Genomic DNA, 20,518 nt, shown 5'->3' with positions numbered 1-20,518 from the left:
CCAGGTAACTCGATCTTAATTCTAAGCTAACTACGAACTTCTGTTTATACGGGATTATCCTTTAATTTTCATGGATGAGAATGGCCTGAGTTTGGGACTCAATAAGCATACCGTTTTAGGGATAAGAACGGGTAGATAGCTTGGGACATAGTCTTGAAAGATGGAACTCACTCCTACCCGATTTTAGGGATAGTAGATAGGTTGTTCTCTTAACTGTTGACTTTGGATCTTCAACAAGGGGCCCACTCTCTCATTGGTCCGAGAGGGACTCAGTTTGGTGGTTGGACCACGAACCAATTGTTCATTAAAGGATCAGTGGGCTTAAGGAACAAGTTGTAATTACAAAGATAAAACAGTAATTTTTACCGAACTGTAATTACGAACAACATATGAAAGATCGACTTACTAATCATGGTTATGTTGAGTGAGCTATAGTAGAGTGTCTCGGTAGTTAACGAATGTTGGTTAATAAAGACTTCCTCGACTAAAGTGTTCGAGAGTCATCTAAAGAATCTAGGTCTATGGGATATGTACATTGTGTAATCTAGGGCAAGTGGGAGATGTGTAATAGGTATGAGATTCCCTAGTTTATTGTATTTTACTTTGTATTTGTAACATCCTCATTGTTCCATGTAATGTACAACTCACTAACTAGAGTTTTAGTTCAAGTGGAGTTTGTTGGGTTTTATGCCCTAAAACTTGTAGATAGTGAATGTAATTAAATGTCTGTCATTAATAAATAGTTATTAATCTTTTTATCAATAAGTGTTATTGATGTTTTATTTAATTTTGTCTTATTAACCTTAAAATTCAATAAACTAACATCCTAGGTTGTCTTATGAGTCTTGAACTATATGTAGAGACATATAAGGATCAATATTCAAGATACAGCCTAAAACATCTATAGTATAGGGATAAAGTTGGATACCTTATCTTGGTAACACTATGGATACATGATAATGGGCAGAAATGCACGTTATTACAGCGCAAAGTCATAAAACAATGCAGGATTGCGATGATAAAAATATACAATATTGCGTCCGAGAGCATTAATTTACAACATTACGACCGCATGCGTCCATCGCATTAAAACAATTAACTTATGTATTTTTGTGCAGGAAAATACGTTGACGCAAGGCGAAAATGTGATCCGAAGAAATTAACGTTCGAACGCATAAGAGATTACGACCGCAAGGCTATACGATCGTTTGTGTTCGAAAATCTGCTCGAGAAGGTGGCCGCATAGAGCCGACGCATCATGGTGGGCGCATTTGGGTGAAAAGCTTAATAAATCACGATGGGACAGAAAGCTCATGACGGTCGATTATGAATTAAGTTGACAAGCCATTAACAACCTACTGTAGCAAGTACACTCAACTTTTTGATGACAAATATTTGGCACATCTGATAGAGAATTAATGCCATCCCATAAGTACAATAATAAGAGAGAAGAAGCCTTTCATCCCGAAGCTCTATAAATACCAAAGGCCACCTTCAGTGAAGAAGTTCGTTCAGTTTAGAGAATTTTCCCTATAGATAGAAGTAGCCTTGTTCATAGTTTTCTTTTACTTAGAAGGCGGAAGCGAGTGAAAGGAGATTATACTAAGAGATCGTTCCGGTGAACTTGGAAGAGTGCCGGGAAGTGTTGAAACCAGAGAGAGGGCCGACACTTGCAGAAGCAAGAATATCTTTTGGGTTGAATAGAGATAACACAATGTAAAAGCCCTGGGAAGCAAGAAATTGCTACCAGGCTCTCTACCGTTATTTCCATTGTCATTTTGTACTCTGAACTCATTTATAGAAATGAAAATTTCATCTTTATATCTGTTCACTCTCTGTATATTACGCATGAGAAGCTAAGTCTGTCCAATAGGTTGAAAAGCACTTAGCTAGCATAACCTGAGATCTTCATTCTATGCGATTATCTTGTATTATGTATGCGTCATTTGTCCATAAAAGATACTCGAGAGGGTAGTCTAATGATAAAATCTAGGCTTGGAAAAGTCAGATTAGAGTCTAGGCTCGAGAGATCAGATTAGAAACGCATAATCAAGAGATAGAAGCTTAGGAATAAGTTCTGTTTGCTATTAACGCATCGCATGCACCCTAGAGATAGGTTATGATTGTATGTAGTCACCTTGTCCTTGTGTGCATCTTGTATCATCGCATAGGCAAAAAGTAGAGACTTAGGAATAAGCTCTATAGACATTATCGCATTTATCGCATGCGTCGTAAAATTAGGAGTCATCGCATTTGCATTCGAAAATGAGTGCGGTCGCATGAGTGTAGCATGATCGCATAGCTTGAACGAATTCTCAGGAAACGCTAGCTAAAGACCTTCTCAACCCGTTCCTCCTCATAGTTAGTGTATCTGTCGCATAATTACTCTTTTCTCAAATCCGCCGTATACTTTTTATACTGTAAATAACAAACCAACCAACTCCTTGATTTATTTGTTACCGCAGAGTGATCTAAAAATTACCACCGCATATTGTTTTTCTTAGTCCCTGAGTTCGACCCTGGGCTTACCAGGCAACTCAGTAGGATTTATACTTGGATCTTACTGAGAAAACTTGCATGCTCAACACATTTTCCACCAACGCAATCCTTACCATTATTTCATCGCATAAAATAACGCATCAATACAACCCACTTTGTATTTGATATAAACACAGTGATCTTGTGCAATGAGTTTGCACAAGACTGGACCACGAAATATTAACCACTAGATGTAACTTCATTGACTAGTTTGGTTTCTATTTCAACAAGATGACCTAAGGAACTTAGTCTTACTCCTGAGTATATTATGAACATTCAAGAGGGATTTTTCTTTGATTTGTATGGGTGAGAACGTCCAGTTTGCTGACTCAATATGCCTACCATTTTAGGGATAAGACTGTGTGGGTAGTTGGGAACATAATCATATAAGATGGATTTCACTCCTTCCCGACTTCAGGGTAAGTAGATGAGTGTTCCCTTAAGTGGTGTCTTTGGGACTTGATCAAAGGACCCCACCCTCTCACTGGTCCAAGAGAGTTTTTATTTAATGGTTGGACCATAAACAGGTTGTTCATTAGAGAAGCTTTGGTACTTAAGGATGTAGAGGTAACCTGGGATAAAACAGTAATTTGACCAGCTGGTGTTATGAACATTCATTAAGGAGTAACTTGTTGTTATTGGTCTATATTCATGGACATAGAAACATATCTGTAGTGAGAAGAGTGCAGCTGTGGATTTTTAGTGGAGTGTACCCACAGTTAACGAATATTAATTAATTTGGTTAATGAGTTTAGCTAATTAATCTCACATCGTTGGAGCTTCTGATCTGCAGGTTCGTGAGGTCCCTTTTCTATCTTGTAAAGGGTATTGGGGTAATTTGTCATTAAATTGAATTTGAAATGTTCAAAGTCATAATTGGGAATTTTTTTAATGTATGTTGATACATTTTAATATAAAGTTAGAATTTATTATTACTTTTGGATATGATTCAAAATTAATAAATGAAAGAACGAAATATTTAAAATGAATTCAAATATAAATTTAATATGAATAAGATTCATATTGAAAACTACAGGTTAAAAATAATGTACATTAGATGTGCATTAAAACTATAGATTAAATGAGATAAATGTTTTGAATATGATTCAAATTGGAAATTAAATTAAATATATGATATTTAATTGGATGATTAATTAATTGAAGAATTAATTAGTTATTTGATTTAATTTAATTTTAAATTTCATTAAATTGATTAAATCAAAATTATAGGTTAAATTTGATGTACATTAGATGTACATTAAAACTATAGGTTATGTGAGAGGAAATCATTTAAATATTTAGTTTAATTTAAATTAAAAAATTAACTCCCCATTTTAGGGAAGTTCGAGAAAACGTGGGATCAATCCCACGTTTTTCTCTTCTAATTTCACCATCCCTCTCTCCAACAAAAAGGTTTTGCTTTTGTAGGAGGATGAGGCCCTCAAGCTGTGTGTTTTTCTTCTTCCTAAGAAAAGAAAGAAAAAATCGTTCTCTGATATTCCCAAATCCCAAAAAGAGAGAATCCCACAATTCTCCATAGTCTCAATTCCCTGCAAGAATAAGGAGGTTACAAGTGGGGGTGCCCAATCCTAATTCAACAGAGAAATTCTACATAATTGTCAAAAGGTTTGCAAGATAGGGTTTATTCCCCTTTGTAATTAGTCTTTTTTAGAATAGCACGCTTAATCTTTATTACCTTTTATTCCAATGCAAAACTTGTTTTGAATTTAAATGCCAAATTGAAAAAAAAAAAAGAAAAAGAAATGGTTAAGTGTTTTGGCTTCCACTGTGCCTTAGGGATTTCATCTCTTCACTTTAAACACCTCAAATCCCACTTACGGTTGATTAATTTGGTGTCGTTTTGAGATGGATTTAATTTTGCATAATTTCTTCTTTAAATAGAAGAAATAATTGCTGGGAATTAAGTGATGAAGGTTGGTTTTTAAAGTTGATTCTTTCCTATCAAAACCATAGCTCTAACCTCTCTTAAACACTATTTTCCTTAAAATTCATCACGTTTTTGGATCCCACAATCCGTTTTAAGATCGAAAAATAGTGGAGAAGATTCTAGTAGTGGTCTATGAAGTGTTTGTGATAAAAAACAGTCAAAAGATTGCTTCAATATTGAGTTGCATCAAGGTTCATTCTTCAACTGTTTTTATAGTTTTGAACAAGCATGCTTAATTCATAAAATTGATGTAATTAGAGTGCTTTAGAACCAAATTTCTTCTGTTTGCATGTTCTTTACTCCTACAATTGGTATCAAAGCATGTTTTAAGCACTCAATTTGCATTAATTTAAGCTTGATAGGTGAAACTTCATGAGATGAATGTTATTGGTTGCTAAAGTTGGATATATTACGATTTTGGCATCAAATTGAGCTTCAATTTGTTGTAATTATTGTGATTGCCCACTTGTATATGGACTTTAATGTGTGAGGAAGGATATGTCATTTTGTTAGAGTCATTAGAGTTGAAATTAAGTTGTAATTTGAAGAAATTTGGAGCAAATCTGAAATAGGGAGCTGGAACCCAAGGCGGAGCGTCGCAACACTCTCAAGAGTGTTGCGACGTTGATCATCTTTTTTTCAGAAATGCGCGCACGGGGAAGAACACTCCAATAGGACAGGTTCAGTCTGATTCAACTCAATTCCAAACAGTTCTGCCCTATTTGAAGCCTCGGAGGTTCAGTTCTAGCTATTTTCACTTGGTTCAGGCTAGTTCGAAGTGTTTGGGAGTGGTTCAAGATGGTTTTTCAATTATTATTGTAATAATTTAGTTGTTTGATAGCCTAGGATGCCAAGACCGATCCACTTTAGTGTGTTCAATTAATTATGCATTATGAATATATGTTTTAATTAAATTAAATTTTTTTGTGCACAAAGTATGTCATATAGATTTTTAGTTTGAATTTCAGGTTCAACAATGGGGACTTCAATGTTTTCTTGTTCTATAATTGGTTTAATAGAGAAGTTAGGAATTGGAGCCTAAACATCATCTATAACCATATTAGGAAAAGAATCTAATTCCTCTTCAAAGACAACTTTTCTTATGTTATCTTCCTCTCCAAACTCAACATCCTCAAGAAATCTGACATTTCCTGTCTCAAACAATGATCTAGAAGTGGGATCGTAAAACTTGAAACCTCGAGAGCACTCAAAATACTCAACAAAATTGCAGCTAATAATTATTGAGTCCAATTTTCTTCCGTTAGGCCTGTAAGGCCTACTTTCAACTGGACAACCCCAGATGTGAAGATGCCTAATACTGGACTTCTTTCCTATTCATAAATCATAAGGGATTTTAGCTATCGCTTTACTAGGTACCCTATTGAGGATATATGTTGTAGTCTTTAGTGCCTCACCTAGAGAGATTATGGTAAAAAAGAATGACTAACTATGCTTCTTAGCATATCCTTAAGTGTTCTATTTCGCATTTTCGCCACACCATTCATACTAGGCTTGCCCGGCATAATGTATTGAGGGACGATTCCACATTCCTCTAGGTATTTGGCAAAAGGCCCTAGATGTTGTTCACCTAATCCATCATATCTACCATAGTATTCACCACCATGATTAGACTTGACAACCTTAATTTTCTTTCCAAGTTGATGTTCAACTTCAACTTTGAAAGATTTGAAAATGTCTAAAGATTAAGATTTCTCATAAATTAAATATAGCTGCCCATATCTTGAATAGTCGTCTATGAACGTAATGAAATATTGTTATCCATTCCAAAAAGCTGTAGGGAATGGGCCACAAATGTCTATATGTATTAGTTCTAAGAGACTGAGCTTCTGTTGGTACCTAATTTTCTTATGTTGTTTTCCTTTAATACATTCCACACAAACTTCAAAGATACTTAAATAAAATGAATAAAAAATTCCATCTGATACAAGTCTCTGAATTCTATAAACATTCATTCCATAAAATAGCAGACTAACAAAAACCAATAACAATATCTTGTTAGATGAAGCAAAGAAATCAAACATATATAGATTACCAATAAAGGAACCAGTATTAATAAGCTTGGAATTTAAAAGAGACTAACTTTGTCATTTCCAAAAGAACAAGAAAAAACCAAATTTGTTCAAACTAGAAAAAACTAAATTCCATCTAAATGACGGTATAAAAAAAGTCTCATTGAAATCCAAATAACAACCAGTTTTTTAAAGTAATTTAAGATTCTCAATAGCTTCAACTGGAATTACTTTGTCATCGCCCATAGATGAACCTTTCAGCATCACTTGGCAATAGGCTCCACAAGCAACCCTGCATAGATATACTTATGTGAGTAGTAGCACTAAAATCTATCCACCAAGTATCTGTAGGTATAGGAGCTAAATTAACTTTGGAACAAACTAAAGTTAGAAGTTTATCCTTCTTTACATGCCACTTGGCGTATTTGAGATAATATATCTTGAAGTGGCCTTCTTTTTTATAGAAAAAATAAGGATTTTCAATAGCCTGCTTCTTGTTTCTATTCTGCTGAGAAGTCCCTTTTGCATCAACTTTAGATTTTATTTTTCATCTTATCACGAGAGTCAGTTGCCAAGTGAGCACTTTTCGTCCGGTCTCTCTTGATTTTATCTTCTTCTTACATATTGTGAGATAAACTCATTGGTATTCTATTTATTCTTCTAAGTATTATAATTTATCTTAAATTGAGTGAATTGTGCAGGAAAAGAGATAAGTACAGAATGTATGAGTAAATTTTCATTTATCTGGATATCAAGTACCTTTAATTTACCTATGAGATTGGACATTTCCATAATGTATTCCCGTATGTTTCCATTGCCCTATACCTCATGGAAGTTAAAGAAGCCGAAAGACTACTTGCTTCTTCTTTTCATTTTTTAGCAAAATATTTCTCAATTTGAGCAAGGAACTTATTGGCATTTTCACTTTCTGTGATAGAATTTCGAAAAGACTCCAGAATGGAGTGCCTAATGATAATCAGACACATGCGATTTGACCATTTTCACTTCTCAATATTAACCGTACTCGACTATTCCTCAGTAGAAGTAGGTTTAACAGTTCTTAATGCAAGGTCCAGATCCATACACCCAAGAAGTATCTCTGAACTTTCCTTCCAAATCTTGAAGTTTGATCCATTCAAGTTAGGGATTGAACTTAGATTTCCAAATATTTTAGTAAGATCGACTGAAACAATAAACAATAAAACATATACTCATAACTAAAATATGACAAAATAATTTCACATGTATGGTGGTCCTCTTTTATAAGATACCTAGCACAACATTGATATCTATCCTTTGGGCAAAAACACCAATTGTAAATGGTAATCTCAACGTAGTAATCAAAATACTGACAATAAACTCTATAAAAAAATAACGTTTCTTTGGACCAACTATTTTTTCACTGAGCAATCTTTATAATTGTCACATATTCATTACCACATACGTATCCATAATTTGGCCAAATAATTATCTTTCTTTAGGCCATTAATCATCAGCATAAATCAATGAATATGCACATCTTATATTTTAGAATTAAACTAATCTAGATAACAGATACTACTTTGGTAATATATTATTTTGACCAGTTCAATCTAAAAAATAAGACAGATAATATAATAATATTATTGTAAAAAAATAATAGAAGAATAACACCAAATAGTCCTTACTAAAATTTACCTGATAATTGCATACGTAGAATACAATAATACAACATAAACATGTGAATATCACACAAATTATCAATAAATTTAAATTTAATTTTAGGAAATTATCAATTAAATTTAAATTTAAATCACCAAATTATCAATCAAAATTAAATTTGAACTTAAATTTATTGAATTTTTCGAATAAAACCCCTTTATCCCTATCCTAATTTTCAACCAACTTCCACAACAATTGAGTCCAGAAAAATGGATTGAGTTCCAGGGAATCCATGACACATAAACAATGACATACAGACAATCAGAAGCTTTTAATGATGGACAAAATATGACAATAGAAGTGTCTTGCATAGAAACCTCTCGGGTCCACACTCCAAATTCCATTTTTCACCTCTGTTTTGAGCCTTTCTCACAGTAAAAAATTTCCACAAATGACACTGGCTTACATGACTTGATTTACAAATAAATTGCCCAAAGCAACGGGTTTGGACAATGATCAAATCAAGATTAAACTGTATATCTAAGATGTTAAAAAACCAAAAACATCTATTATACAAACCTCAAACTTTTTTTTTTTTTTTTTTTTTTTCGAAAATTGAATAAAAAACAATACTAAATGATAAAATTAACATGAAATTCATGCTCTGATACCACTTATTAGCATAACTACTTTAAATCTGTATTGAATAGACTAATCCTAAGATCATTTATGCCAAATTATCAAGAATAATTAACCTATCGGATTCCTTTGAGAGATTGATGATAGCTTCAAAATAATAATAACTTTAAGATGACTATTGTCTTCCTCAATCAAACTTCAAATGCCCTTAGTGGGATCTCTCTAGATGAGATTCAAGAAAGACTGGCTACTTATTGTTTTGGTATATTAGGGACCATAACCTTAAGATCTTTTTATATATTAGTTCAATTAGGGTTCCCATTAAACCCTAATTAACTAGGAATGAGTTTCTAACCATTAAGTCCATACTCAATTAGGAATCTAGAGCCTTGATTAATTAGATCACATAATAGGGTCCAATTTAATAAAATAACTCAATGTGATAAAATATTAATCCATATACGTAACTCATATTTTAATTATATGTATTATTATTTAAAATACGTCTAAAAAGATCCAGTAATAATAAATTCAAAGAAGCACTATTTTAAAGGGATAAAAAAAATGAAGGTTTGTTTATCTAATTATAGAAAAGGGTGTATATGCTACTATTTCATTAATCCTTTGGTAGTAAGCCGAAAAAAAAATTAAGATGTCATTCAAATTTTAATGTTTTTCTATTTTCTATTCCAACATTAATTTAATGGTTAATATGTTTATTGAACGTTTAAATTTATTCTTTTTTTCCCTTTAACTTTAAAATGTTTGTTTTAATTTTTGAGCTTCAAAAAGTAACAACATTTCAAAATTTAGAAGAAAGTCAAAAGACTTGAGAAGAAGAATAATACCATGAACTATACAAAAAAATTAATTGAAGGAAGATAAAATTCACTCGAATGCTTAATTATTGATGACGTATCTAGAAAATAATTTTGAAGTTAACTAGAACAGAATAAATAATTATACCGATTAAATATAAAAAATAAAAGATATGTTAGAACATGCATAATTCAACTAATGAAAATATAAGTCATCAATGGATGAAGAAATTAGAGATTCTGTTCCACCTTTATTTTAGATGGAGATGGTTAAAATCAAAAGAGAGAGAGAAAAAACGGAAATGATTAGATGATATATATATATGTATGTATGTATATATATGTCACCATTTTATTATGAAGAATGAATACTTGTATAGCCTAAAGGAACTCAAAATAATAATAATAGAAAAGAAAACTAAAAGAATCACATTTTAACTTATAGCAAGAAGGTTAGGAAAAAAAACTTATAGCAAAAGAAATGACAACCTCCTCTATATACAAACGACAACATATATAAATATATATATATATGATATATCAAGCGATATATTTCATGTTGTGCAAATTCTGCTTAGAGATTTTTTCCATTATATGTTGAAGTGTGTAGCATAGATTTGTTGTCTTGCTTTTCTATTCTTGTGGATAATGCTTTCCTTCCATTTTTTCAAGGTTAAGTGATATATATTGTGAGTCTTATTTATTTTTAGGGTTATCCCTTTAAAAAATAATGTGTGTAGTTAGAATTTTGGGAGATTATCTAAACTTTAATATTTATGCATTGTTCGTAATATTTGTAAATTTGTAATATATAGAGAATCCAAAGTTAAAAAGTTGAGCATACATATTTAGCACATGGGTTTTGTTTATTAAAAAAACGAGAATTTGCTAAACTCATGCTTTTGAAAAATTCAAATTTTATGCTATATACTATGTACGAACTAATCGTCTAATTACACAACTTCAAATTTTTACAGCTCATTCCTTTAATTTGTATAATCCAAACACAAAATTATACGAAATTATAAACTCATGAGTCAAAACGTACGACCTCTAATATTAAAGACAACCACAAGGGAAATGACCAAAATATTCTTGGGATTATATAAAGGATGCTTGCGTTGCAAAACACCAAATAAAAAATTGAAAAGGGATGAAAAAGGAAATGAAGAAGGGTGCAAAAATTTAATAGGAGAAAGAGAATGGGCAATTGGGGAAAGACATCAATGAATGCATAAGGTAGCAAAAACCCTCTCCCTCTCACACTCTCTATGCATAGACTAAAGTTGAGAAGCAACCCAAAGAAAATAACATTTTGTATGACTCATAAAAGGCCACCATAACTCACCCCCTTCCCCTTGAAGGTAATTGTGGTGAGCTTTTCTTTTGTGGTCCAAAGTCTAAGAAAGGGTCTAGGGTTCACCCAAGATTATTTGGCTTAATAACTTCTTTAGCTTTTAAAACTTTGTCAATTTTTTCAACCCTTAGCTTTCATCAGATTGCTCACTCCCTCATCTCTTCCCCCCATCCCCACCCCTTTTTTTACTGCTATTCTTGAATCTTTGTTTGATAATCTTTTCTGCCATGTTAGAAAATATTTTTCAAAATATTATTGTGAATGTTGAGGATTGTCAAGCCAAGATCCAAAGCTTTGAGTACTAGGAGGAGGCATAGGAGAACTCACGTCCCAAAAGGAAAAAGTTAGTGCCTCATAGTTTTGGCCAATCAATCGAGCTTTGTAAATATATACCAATCGAGAAATAATTGAGTTGCGTTTGGTTTGACACCCTACAATCTTGAGCACCATAAACAACCCTAACATTGTCGACATTGTATGTAACAAAGGCAAATTCTAAAGAAAGGGCCTACAAGCAGCCCCCTCAATGACTTCTAAGGGAGAGAGTAAGTAATCTCCAAAGGAGAGCCCTGAATTACTTATTGTATACTTAGCTGAACTATACTAACTTAGGCATCAGAGCGTGATAAGTATTGCATTGCATCAATACAAGGATCTCTTACATAGATTAGCTCGGAAAGCAAGACCAAATCGGGAGAAGTAGGTTGAAGGTCAAGCCAAAGCGCCAACATTTGATGTTGTTTGTGGGAACGACATTATCGAGAACAATTGACCCAACGCTACCTAGATCAGCTGGTCAATCGAACTCGAATATATATATATATATATATATATATATATATTTTGTTAAATTGTTGTAATACTATGTTTTGAGTTTAAGTAGTATTTATTTTTTTCTAGTACTAAAAGAATATATATTTTTTTAAAGAAAATAACATCAAATGAATAAACTAACAAAAGTGCAATAACACAATTAAATTTTCATTCCAAATTAATATTTAATAATATAATAATAATAAATACTTAGAGATATTTGGAGTATTGAGTTAAGTTGTAAAGTTTGAAGTTAGAAAGTAAATTTGTATTAGAAGTATTAAAGTTGTTAGATGGAGTTTTTTCCATAAATGTGCAAAATAGAGAAAGAGTAGAAGATGAAATTTCTCAAAATGTATAAACTTCAGTTGTATTTACTATTGAAGAATTATTTAGCACCAAGTTATGAAGTTGGTTGACCAAACACACTTTCGAAGCAAGATTACGAGATTTAAAAAACCAAAAAAAAGTAAGATTACAAGGCTCTCCCAAGCTAAATAAATCTAAGTCATATGACTTAAAGAAATAATTCATCTTTTATATTACGTAGTAACTTTTGAGTTTAATTAGGAAAATTTACTCTTTTTTTTTTTTTTTTTTTTTTTTTTTTTTCAAATTTGAATGCGTAGTTTCACTTTTTCAAAATATTAGTAAATGTATTCTTGTAAAAGTAATTATAAAATATTATTATTATTATTATTTTATTCAGTTTAACGGAAAATGATGTAAACATGTATGTTGAAGTATAATGATGAAAATTTACAATGACTTGATCATAACTTGCTAATCTATTCTTCGTAACAATAAGAATAAGAATAACAATAAGCTGCTTTTTTTTTTTTTTTAATAACTTACCATGATAAATAAATTACTACTCTAGTATTGGTTATATTTGTAACTATTTTATAATTCTATTTGTTTTTATTATCATTTTGAGATTGTATTATTTACAGCTCAAACTAATTTTTTATAAACTCAAACTCAAACTTTTATAAATGAATCCCTTTAAAATTATTAAAATTTCTTTTTAAGAATCATTAGTATATAACTTTCAAGAATGGACAATACTTCTTCAAACAATGCAAGGAGAAAAGCAAATTATATACAAAGGATGTAATCAAGTAAATACTATTTTTTTTTGTTTGTTAAATAGAAAATTTGGATCAATGCATTGTTTGAAAAAAATGTTAGGGTTCGGTCTCTATAATTTGATAAAACTTTCATAAACAGGTAATACTTTAGGTGCAATTTATGATTTTTTTTGGATGTATATCCTAAAACGGTGTAATATTTAGATAAGATTAATTATTTATGATAAAACTTTAATGCATTAGTTAAAGATTGCTTAATTATTTTATTTACAATAATAAAGTATCCACTATAATAAAAATGGAAGGTTATTAGTAGATAAACTAAAGGATAAATATAGTATTTAGATAAGATTGGAAGGTTATTCTTTAAAAATTGTGAAAAAAATATTTTCGTATTATCTTAAAAATATAGAGATAGGTTTAAAATGGATGAAATATAGAGAATTAAAAATAGATGGAAGTAATATTAATGTAATATGGAGAAATAGAGGAATGGAAATGATAATTGAATGAAAAAAAAAAAATTAGAATAAAAGAAAAGATGTGAAAGAGTTGCATAATTTTAGGGGAGAGAGTGATACAAAAAATGTGCAGTTCCCAAAGTGAGAGAGTGAGACATGGAAAGCAATAGATAGATATGATTTGTAAAATGTATATACAAACATAGATTTATATATAAATTTAAGTTTATTATTTTGGCGTTGTTGTTCACCACTGTAAGGCGTAAGCGTATGACCTCTCTTCTTCTTCCTTTGTTTCACTGCCATTCACAGACTTTGGGGAAAGGCGATTGAGAGTCAACCGCAACCCCTTTTCCTTTTTGGATCTTTCTATTTGTAAGGCTTCGAATAGTCCACATATTGCGTTTTATCTTCTCTCTCTCTCTCTCTTTTTCTTTTCCTTCTTCTCCCTGCACAAATCTTCAAAATTAAAATTAAATTTTAAAAATAAATTTATATAAAACTCCATTTCTTTTTGGATTCTCCAAGTTTTCTGCTTGCCTTGAAAGGGGTTTTTGAGTTTTTGAACATGCACACACACACTCGAATACTCCCCATTAATTAACTAGGGTTCTTCTTCACCTTCTTCTTTTCTTTTTTCTTTTTTTTTTTTTTTTTTTTTTTTTTCTTTCTGAAGAGAGAGGGAGGGAGGAACAAGTAGCACAAGGGTTTTTCCATTTCACTCTCTCTCTCTTCTTCTTACTGTTTTTGGTTTTCTGGGTCTCTTTCTTTCTTCCGGGTTTCTAACCAAAAGCCTTCATTTCATTCATTTCTCTATCATTTGGGCTAACTTCTTTCTAAAATTTTGATAAAACCCCCAAAACGGTAGCGACTGGAAGAAAGGGGAAAAAAAGGGCAAGTTTTTGAATCTTTGATTGATGAGTTTTGGGGGTTTCCTCGACGGCGGCGGCGGCGGAGGAGGCGGTGCTGCTCGAATCTTAGCCGATTTACCTTACACAAATAACTCCACCACTAACGCCAACAATAACCCCACCGGCGGCATAGGCGGCGCCGGAAATATGTCCTCCGGCGCTATCGCTCCGCCGCGCCTCATTACACAATCCCTCACCAAATCGATGTTCAACTCTCCCGGACTCTCTCTCGCTCTTGTACTCATTTCTTCCCCTCTTTTCGTCTTCGTTATTCGTTTCGATTAATCTTGTGTGTTCTTGTGGCGATTTCTAATGGCTTTGAAAATCTTCAGACGAACATGGACGGCGGGCAGGGGGATTTAGCTGCCCGGCTGCCCGAGGGTTTCGAGCATAATGTTGGAAGAAGAGGCAGAGAGGAAGAACACGAGAGTAGATCTGGAAGTGACAACATGGACGGCGGCTCCGGTGATGACCAGGACGCCGCCGACAACCCTCCGAGGAAGAAGCGATACCACCGACACACTCCTCAGCAAATCCAAGAGCTTGAAGCGTACGACAGCTTCTTCTTTTTTTTTTTTTTTCCTTCTCTTTCCCCTTTCTTTCTTCATCAATCCGTTTTGTAACCTGTTATTTATGGGGTGCTTTGTTTTGTTAGTGTCTTCAAAGAGTGCCCTCATCCTGATGAGAAGCAACGACTCGAGTTGAGTCGGAGGCTGTGTCTAGAAACTAGGCAAGTTAAATTTTGGTTCCAAAATCGGAGGACCCAAATGAAGGTAATAGATGAACTGCTCCTTTTTTGGATTTGTTGGGTTTTTCATATTTGTAGCTTTAGATATGGATGATGTGTGTTTTTGATGTCTTGGACCAGACCCAATTGGAACGCCATGAGAATACTTTGCTTAGACAGGAGAATGATAAACTTAGAGCTGAGAATATGTCGATTCGAGATGCTATGAGGAATCCAATCTGTTCGAACTGTGGCGGTCCGGCGATCATCGGCGAAATCTCACTGGAAGAACAGCAGTTGAGGATTGAAAATGCTCGGTTGAAGGATGAATTGGACCGGGTGTGCGCACTCGCTGGGAAGTTTCTTGGCAGGCCGATTTCCTCGCTGGCTAACTCCATTGCACCTCCATTGCCGAGCTCGAGTCTGGAACTGGGAGTTGGGAGTAATGGGTTTGGGAGTTTGACCATGGCGACGTCAATGCCTATTGGGCCTGATTTTGGAGGTGGGCTGTCGGGTAGTCTGGCTGTTATTCAGGCACCTGCAAGGCCAACACCGGGGATGGGACTTGATCGTTCAGTTGAACGATCTATGCTACTGGAGCTTGCTTTGGCTGCCATGGATGAATTGGTCAAAATGGCGCAGACTGACGAGCCACTTTGGATTGGGAGCTTGGAAGGTGGAAGAGAAATACTGAACCAGGAGGAGTACATAAGGACATTTACTCCTTGCATTGGAATGAAACCAAACGGTTTTGTCACCGAGGCGTCCAGAGAAACTGGCATGGTGATCATCAACAGCTTGGCTCTCGTGGAGACATTGATGGACTCGGTAAACATTAAAAAAAAGGCCTCTTGAACGATCATTTTGTTAAGTTCCAACTGCTTTTTGTTCCTGATTTCTCAGTCTCCTGTGCAGAATCGATGGGCTGAGATGTTTCCGTGTATGATCGCTCGAACTACAACCACTGATGTGATCTCTAGTGGCATGGGGGGAACGAGGAACGGTGCACTTCAACTGGTAAGGGACTGCTGAAATTGCAGACTACCTCTTTCACAGTTCATGAAGATCTAAGATTGGTTTTGTTTAAACTCAGATGCACGCAGAGCTTCAAGTGCTCTCGCCGTTGGTGCCAGTCCGGGAAGTCAATTTTCTGCGGTTCTGCAAGCAGCATGCCGAAGGGGTATGGGCAGTCGTCGATGTATCGGTTGATGCCATGAGAGAGACTCCATCCGGTGGTGGTTCATCATTCGGCAACTGCAGAAGGCTTCCTTCTGGGTGTGTTGTTCAAGACATGCCCAATGGGTATTCCAAGGTAAGAACATGAGAAAACCTTTTCATAATTTCTCCATGAGATTAGGATAATTAATCTCACATTTAATGTCTTTTCCATGAAAATTAAATGTTTTTCCCATGGAAGGTTCCATCCAAGAGCCATTTTCTGTGGTTTTTGATGTTTCTGGTCCTCTTACATTTATTTTACCTTTTTCCATTGAATGCCATTTTCACATTCACAAGTGAAAAACAACTTAGTCAAGTGAAACGGAAGAAAAAAATTAAGGGATCAAAATTCAAAGCCATTCCCATTCTCCAGTTGCTCATTTCCGAATTTCCAATTCCCAAGTCAGACTTTAAAAGTTTAGTGATTATTCACCATAATCACTAATCTGTCAGTAGTGCATTATTTTAAACAAAATAACGCAATATTTAAGAATCTGAACCTTCCAAAATAATACAATAGGTCATTGGGATGCTTCAAATCTTTTTGACAAAATTTCTCTCTAGCTAGAGCTTGGATTTTCAACATCTGGGGTTGCTTAATTTACATTAAAATAATGTTTGGAAATCGAGGTTCCTGTTTTGCTACTGAAATTTCTGTGCCTCGAGCACATTAAATTGTATATTTATCCATATAAATAGTTTGCCTCATTAGTTAAATGAAAACTAAGGGATTTTGATGTTTCTATTCGAATCTAGTTTGGAGGCTACTACTTCGATTATGCTGTGTTTGGTTTTTAGATGAATGCAACTGTGTCTGAACTGGTTCCAGCCTTTTTCATGTGTCAGTGTCTTTTTTTTAATCCAAACAAGGACTATTTAGTCAAACTCTAATGACCCCCTTTCTCTCTCTCTCTCTTTGCCTGGTTTTTTCTTGCTTTTGCCTTTTGGACATGCAAAATTGTTCAAATCTCAATGTGTGTGTATCTCTCTCTCTCTTCTCATCTTTCTGATTTCGACGACGGCCAAATAAAATACCTTTTATTTTTTTACCTATTTGTTTAATGTCTTGCTTCAATTCTTCCACCATTTCTCCAAATTTGATTCCTTTGTTTTGTTCCAAATATTCATCTGACTTCTTACTTGCAATTTTTTTTAAAATATTAAAATAAATGAAGTTGGTCAATCTGCTGGGATCATGCTTTGACTTGCTGGAGATATTATTGCGAATAAAATATATGATAGTTTTTAGATGTAGAAAAAAGAGTCTATATATTATTATGAATATTTAGTAACTTATTGTGATGTTACGAGTATGGGAGCAGGTTACGTGGGTGGAACATGCAGAGTACGATGATAGCCAAGTGCACCAGCTCTATCGTCCCCTACTCAGCTCTGGTATGGGCTTTGGAGCACAACGGTGGGTCACCACCCTTCAACGGCAATGTGAATGCCTTGCCATCCTCATGTCATCTGCTGTACCAATTAGAGATCAAACTGGTATCTTATCGTCTCACATTTTTCCCTTTTAAGACAACTTAAAGTTCTTGACGACTGGTTGCTATTACAAGTTCAATTTGTAAAAGTTTGTGAATGGTTTTCTTGGTGTAGCCATAACCGCAGGTGGGCGGCGGAGCATGCTGAAGCTAGCCCAACGAATGACAGCCAACTTCTGCGCAGGTGTGTGTGCATCCACAGTGCACAAATGGAACAAGCTGAATGCTGGGAGCGTAGATGAGGATGTCCGTGTCATGACGCGGAAGAGTGTGGATGATCCTGGGGAGCCTCCGGGCATTGTGTTAAGTGCTGCCACGTCAGTGTGGCTCCCGGTATCGCCCCAACGGCTCTTTGATTTCCTCCGTGACGAGCGGCTGAGGAGTGAATGGGACATCCTATCCAACGGCGGTCCCATGCAGGAGATGGCCCATATTGCCAAAGGCCAAGATCATGGCAACTGCGTCTCTCTATTAAGAGCCAGCGTATTATTTCTCTGGGACTTTTTTCTCTCTCTACCTGAATTCTTATTATTATTATTTTGGATTTCCAAACGATGCCTTTTTCCATAACGCATGTGCCCCTGAGTTGGAGATGTATCTTTTGTGGGGATCAGAGGGTCGACTTTGGGAATTGGAAGTATCCATGAGGACATTTTTTAGAGTGGGGAGGGGGCAGGCAAATTAACAGAGCCCCATTTGTTTGCTTTTGTAGCTTCTGATGGAAAAAAAAAAAAACAAAAAACAAAAAAGTCAACAAAAAGGCAAAAACAAAAAACTTGTCAACTTCTCTTCTGAATTCTGACTCACTTTTCTTTTCTTTTCTTTTCTTTTTTTTTTCCTCTGATCCATTCCCCCACCTTTTAACTTTCTTCTTCATGCAAAAAAGAAAAAACAAAAAGTTACCCTTTTCTCCATCTGGTTTTGACTTGTAAACTTTGAGTGGCCTTGGTTGTAAATTATTCAAAGTTGAGGGATTTTTCTTTTTATGTTTTTGAAACAGGCTATGAATGCGAACCAGAGCAGTATGTTGATTCTACAAGAGACATGCATAGACGCGGCGGGGTCGCTTGTGGTTTACGCGCCGGTGGACATTCCGGCAATGCACGTCGTGATGAACGGCGGCGATTCGGCTTACGTGGCGCTTCTGCCGTCAGGGTTTGCGATCGTGCCTGACGGGTCGGTGACAGTGACCAATGGGAGCAGTCCAAGTGGCGGGGAGGGTCCACAGAGTCAGAGAGCGACAGGCGGCGGGTCCCTCCTCACCGTCGCATTTCAAATCCTCGTGAATAGCCTCCCTACGGCCAAGCTCACCGTAGAATCGGTTGAAACGGTCAACAATCTCATCTCTTGTACCGTCCAGAAGATCAAGGCCGCTCTTCAATGCGAAACCTGATGCCGATCCCCACCTGCTGTTGGGTTGAATTTTTTAGGGTTTTTTTCTTTTTTTCTTTTTTAAAAAACTTGTTTTACTTATTTTATCCCTCCCTGAGTAATTTGTTGTTATTATTATTGTTATTATTACAACTATACTAGGGTTGTCACAACAGTGTGTGAGAAGGAAAAAAAAAGTGTGGATTAGTGTATGAGATGTAATGATGGTTTTGAGGTGGCTGGCTAGGGGGTATTGAGTCAAGAACGAACCGCCCGTGTTAGACTCCGAGTTTGTGGCTTGGGAAAGAGAAAAAAGGGGATTTTCTTTCAAACTTATATATATAGTAGGGGTGGTGGTAGTGGTTCGGGTATTGACTCAAGTTTACCCTCTCGAGTTTTCTGACGAAGAGAAAAAAAAAAGGGTGTTTTGTTAATGATGTATTTGAATTTATTTCTCCTTTCATTAAATGGAATTTGTAATCTTCCTAATCTTCCTTTGCGTGTGTTTTGATATATCTTCGGTAATAGGCATTGGATGATCTGTTATTCTAAGTAATAAAAGCTGTGCACAGATTAGTGGCCAAGACTTCATCGTGATGGAATAACTTGGTTGTCCTAGAGTAATATTGTTGGTTGAAATTAATATCTTTATAGGGTGAGGTAGAGTCACGCGCCGCCGATGCGGGTGGAGTTGAGAGGTCAGATCTGTCTGGCAATGTAATAAAGAAGGTGGCAGAAGCTGTTGGGAGAAAAGTGTAGGTTACATTTAATGTCAAGTTTTTCGGCTTGTTTCGATTGGCCAATCAGGGGTGAACACGTGGTGAACATAGGTGACAGTCGGGGAGGGGGTGATGATGATGAACGGCGTTCTTGAGAGAGACGTTTTTTTTTTTAAAAAGAAATTATTATTATTATTATTATTATTATTTTTGTAGGGTATTTAGATGGAGACTGGTAGATTGGGTGTCTAATCTCGGGGATTCCGGGACCGTAAGATTGGATATGGGCAAGAATTATGGGCTTATGGGAGTGTTTGCTTTGTACACTCTAACAAACTTCTCTCTCCTTTCAAATCCCTTTCCCACCCAATCACAATTTCACCTCCGGTGAGATTTAAAATTAAGATTAAAAATAGGTTGCAATGATTTAGTCCCTAAATTTTTAATTCTATAATAAATTAATCCATGCATTTTATTAAGTAATAATTTAGTCATCGTACTTTCAAATTTATAATAAATTAATTTCTATTAGAAAAATTAATCTTAAAATTTAATGAGATTTCTTATCTAAATAAAGGTCTGTTTGGATTGACTTAAGAATGTTTTTTAAAAACTCATTTTTATTTAAATACTTTTGATAAAAACAAATTAAAATATATTTGAAAAACTATTTTGAGTAGTTGTCGAACACTTCAATTTTTTGCAAATTGACTTATGTTTTAAATTAAACACTTGAAAATGTA

General features: G+C 34.7%; 1 protein-coding gene across 1 annotated transcript; it reads left to right on the top strand.

Annotated features, from left to right (window-relative positions):
- Positions 1–13,577: 13,577 nt before the first annotated feature.
- On the top strand, positions 13,578–19,548 carry LOC120068850 (homeobox-leucine zipper protein ANTHOCYANINLESS 2-like). The gene is made up of 9 exons (XM_039020485.1): positions 13,578–14,484; positions 14,580–14,797; positions 14,903–15,020; positions 15,116–15,802; positions 15,890–15,991; positions 16,068–16,286; positions 17,515–17,689; positions 17,801–18,168; positions 18,686–19,548. The coding sequence occupies exons 1-9, from the start codon at positions 14,254–14,256 to the stop codon at positions 19,076–19,078; spliced, it is 2,511 nt and encodes an 836-aa protein (XP_038876413.1). The 5' UTR covers positions 13,578–14,253; the 3' UTR covers positions 19,079–19,548.
- Positions 19,549–20,518: the final 970 nt, after the last annotated feature.

This window comes from Benincasa hispida, unplaced genomic scaffold (assembly GCF_009727055.1).
Source record: "Benincasa hispida cultivar B227 unplaced genomic scaffold, ASM972705v1 Contig123, whole genome shotgun sequence".
Classification (NCBI taxonomy): Eukaryota; Viridiplantae; Streptophyta; class Magnoliopsida; order Cucurbitales; family Cucurbitaceae; genus Benincasa; species Benincasa hispida.
The sequence above is the reverse complement of the archived record's forward strand: the minus strand, read 5'-3'. Positions and strand labels throughout refer to the sequence as shown.

Bases quoted from the DNA above. Each gene is read 5' to 3' on its own strand.
- LOC120068850 (XM_039020485.1), top strand. From the start codon at position 14,254: ATGAGTTTTGGGGGTTTCCTCGACGGCGGCGGCGGCGGAGGAGGCGGT. The intron at 17,690-17,800 runs GTATCTTATCGT...TTCTTGGTGTAG, and splicing joins ACCAATTAGAGATCAAACTG to CCATAACCGCAGGTGGGCGG. The intron at 18,169-18,685 runs GTATTATTTCTC...TTTTTGAAACAG, and splicing joins TCTCTCTATTAAGAGCCAGC to GCTATGAATGCGAACCAGAG.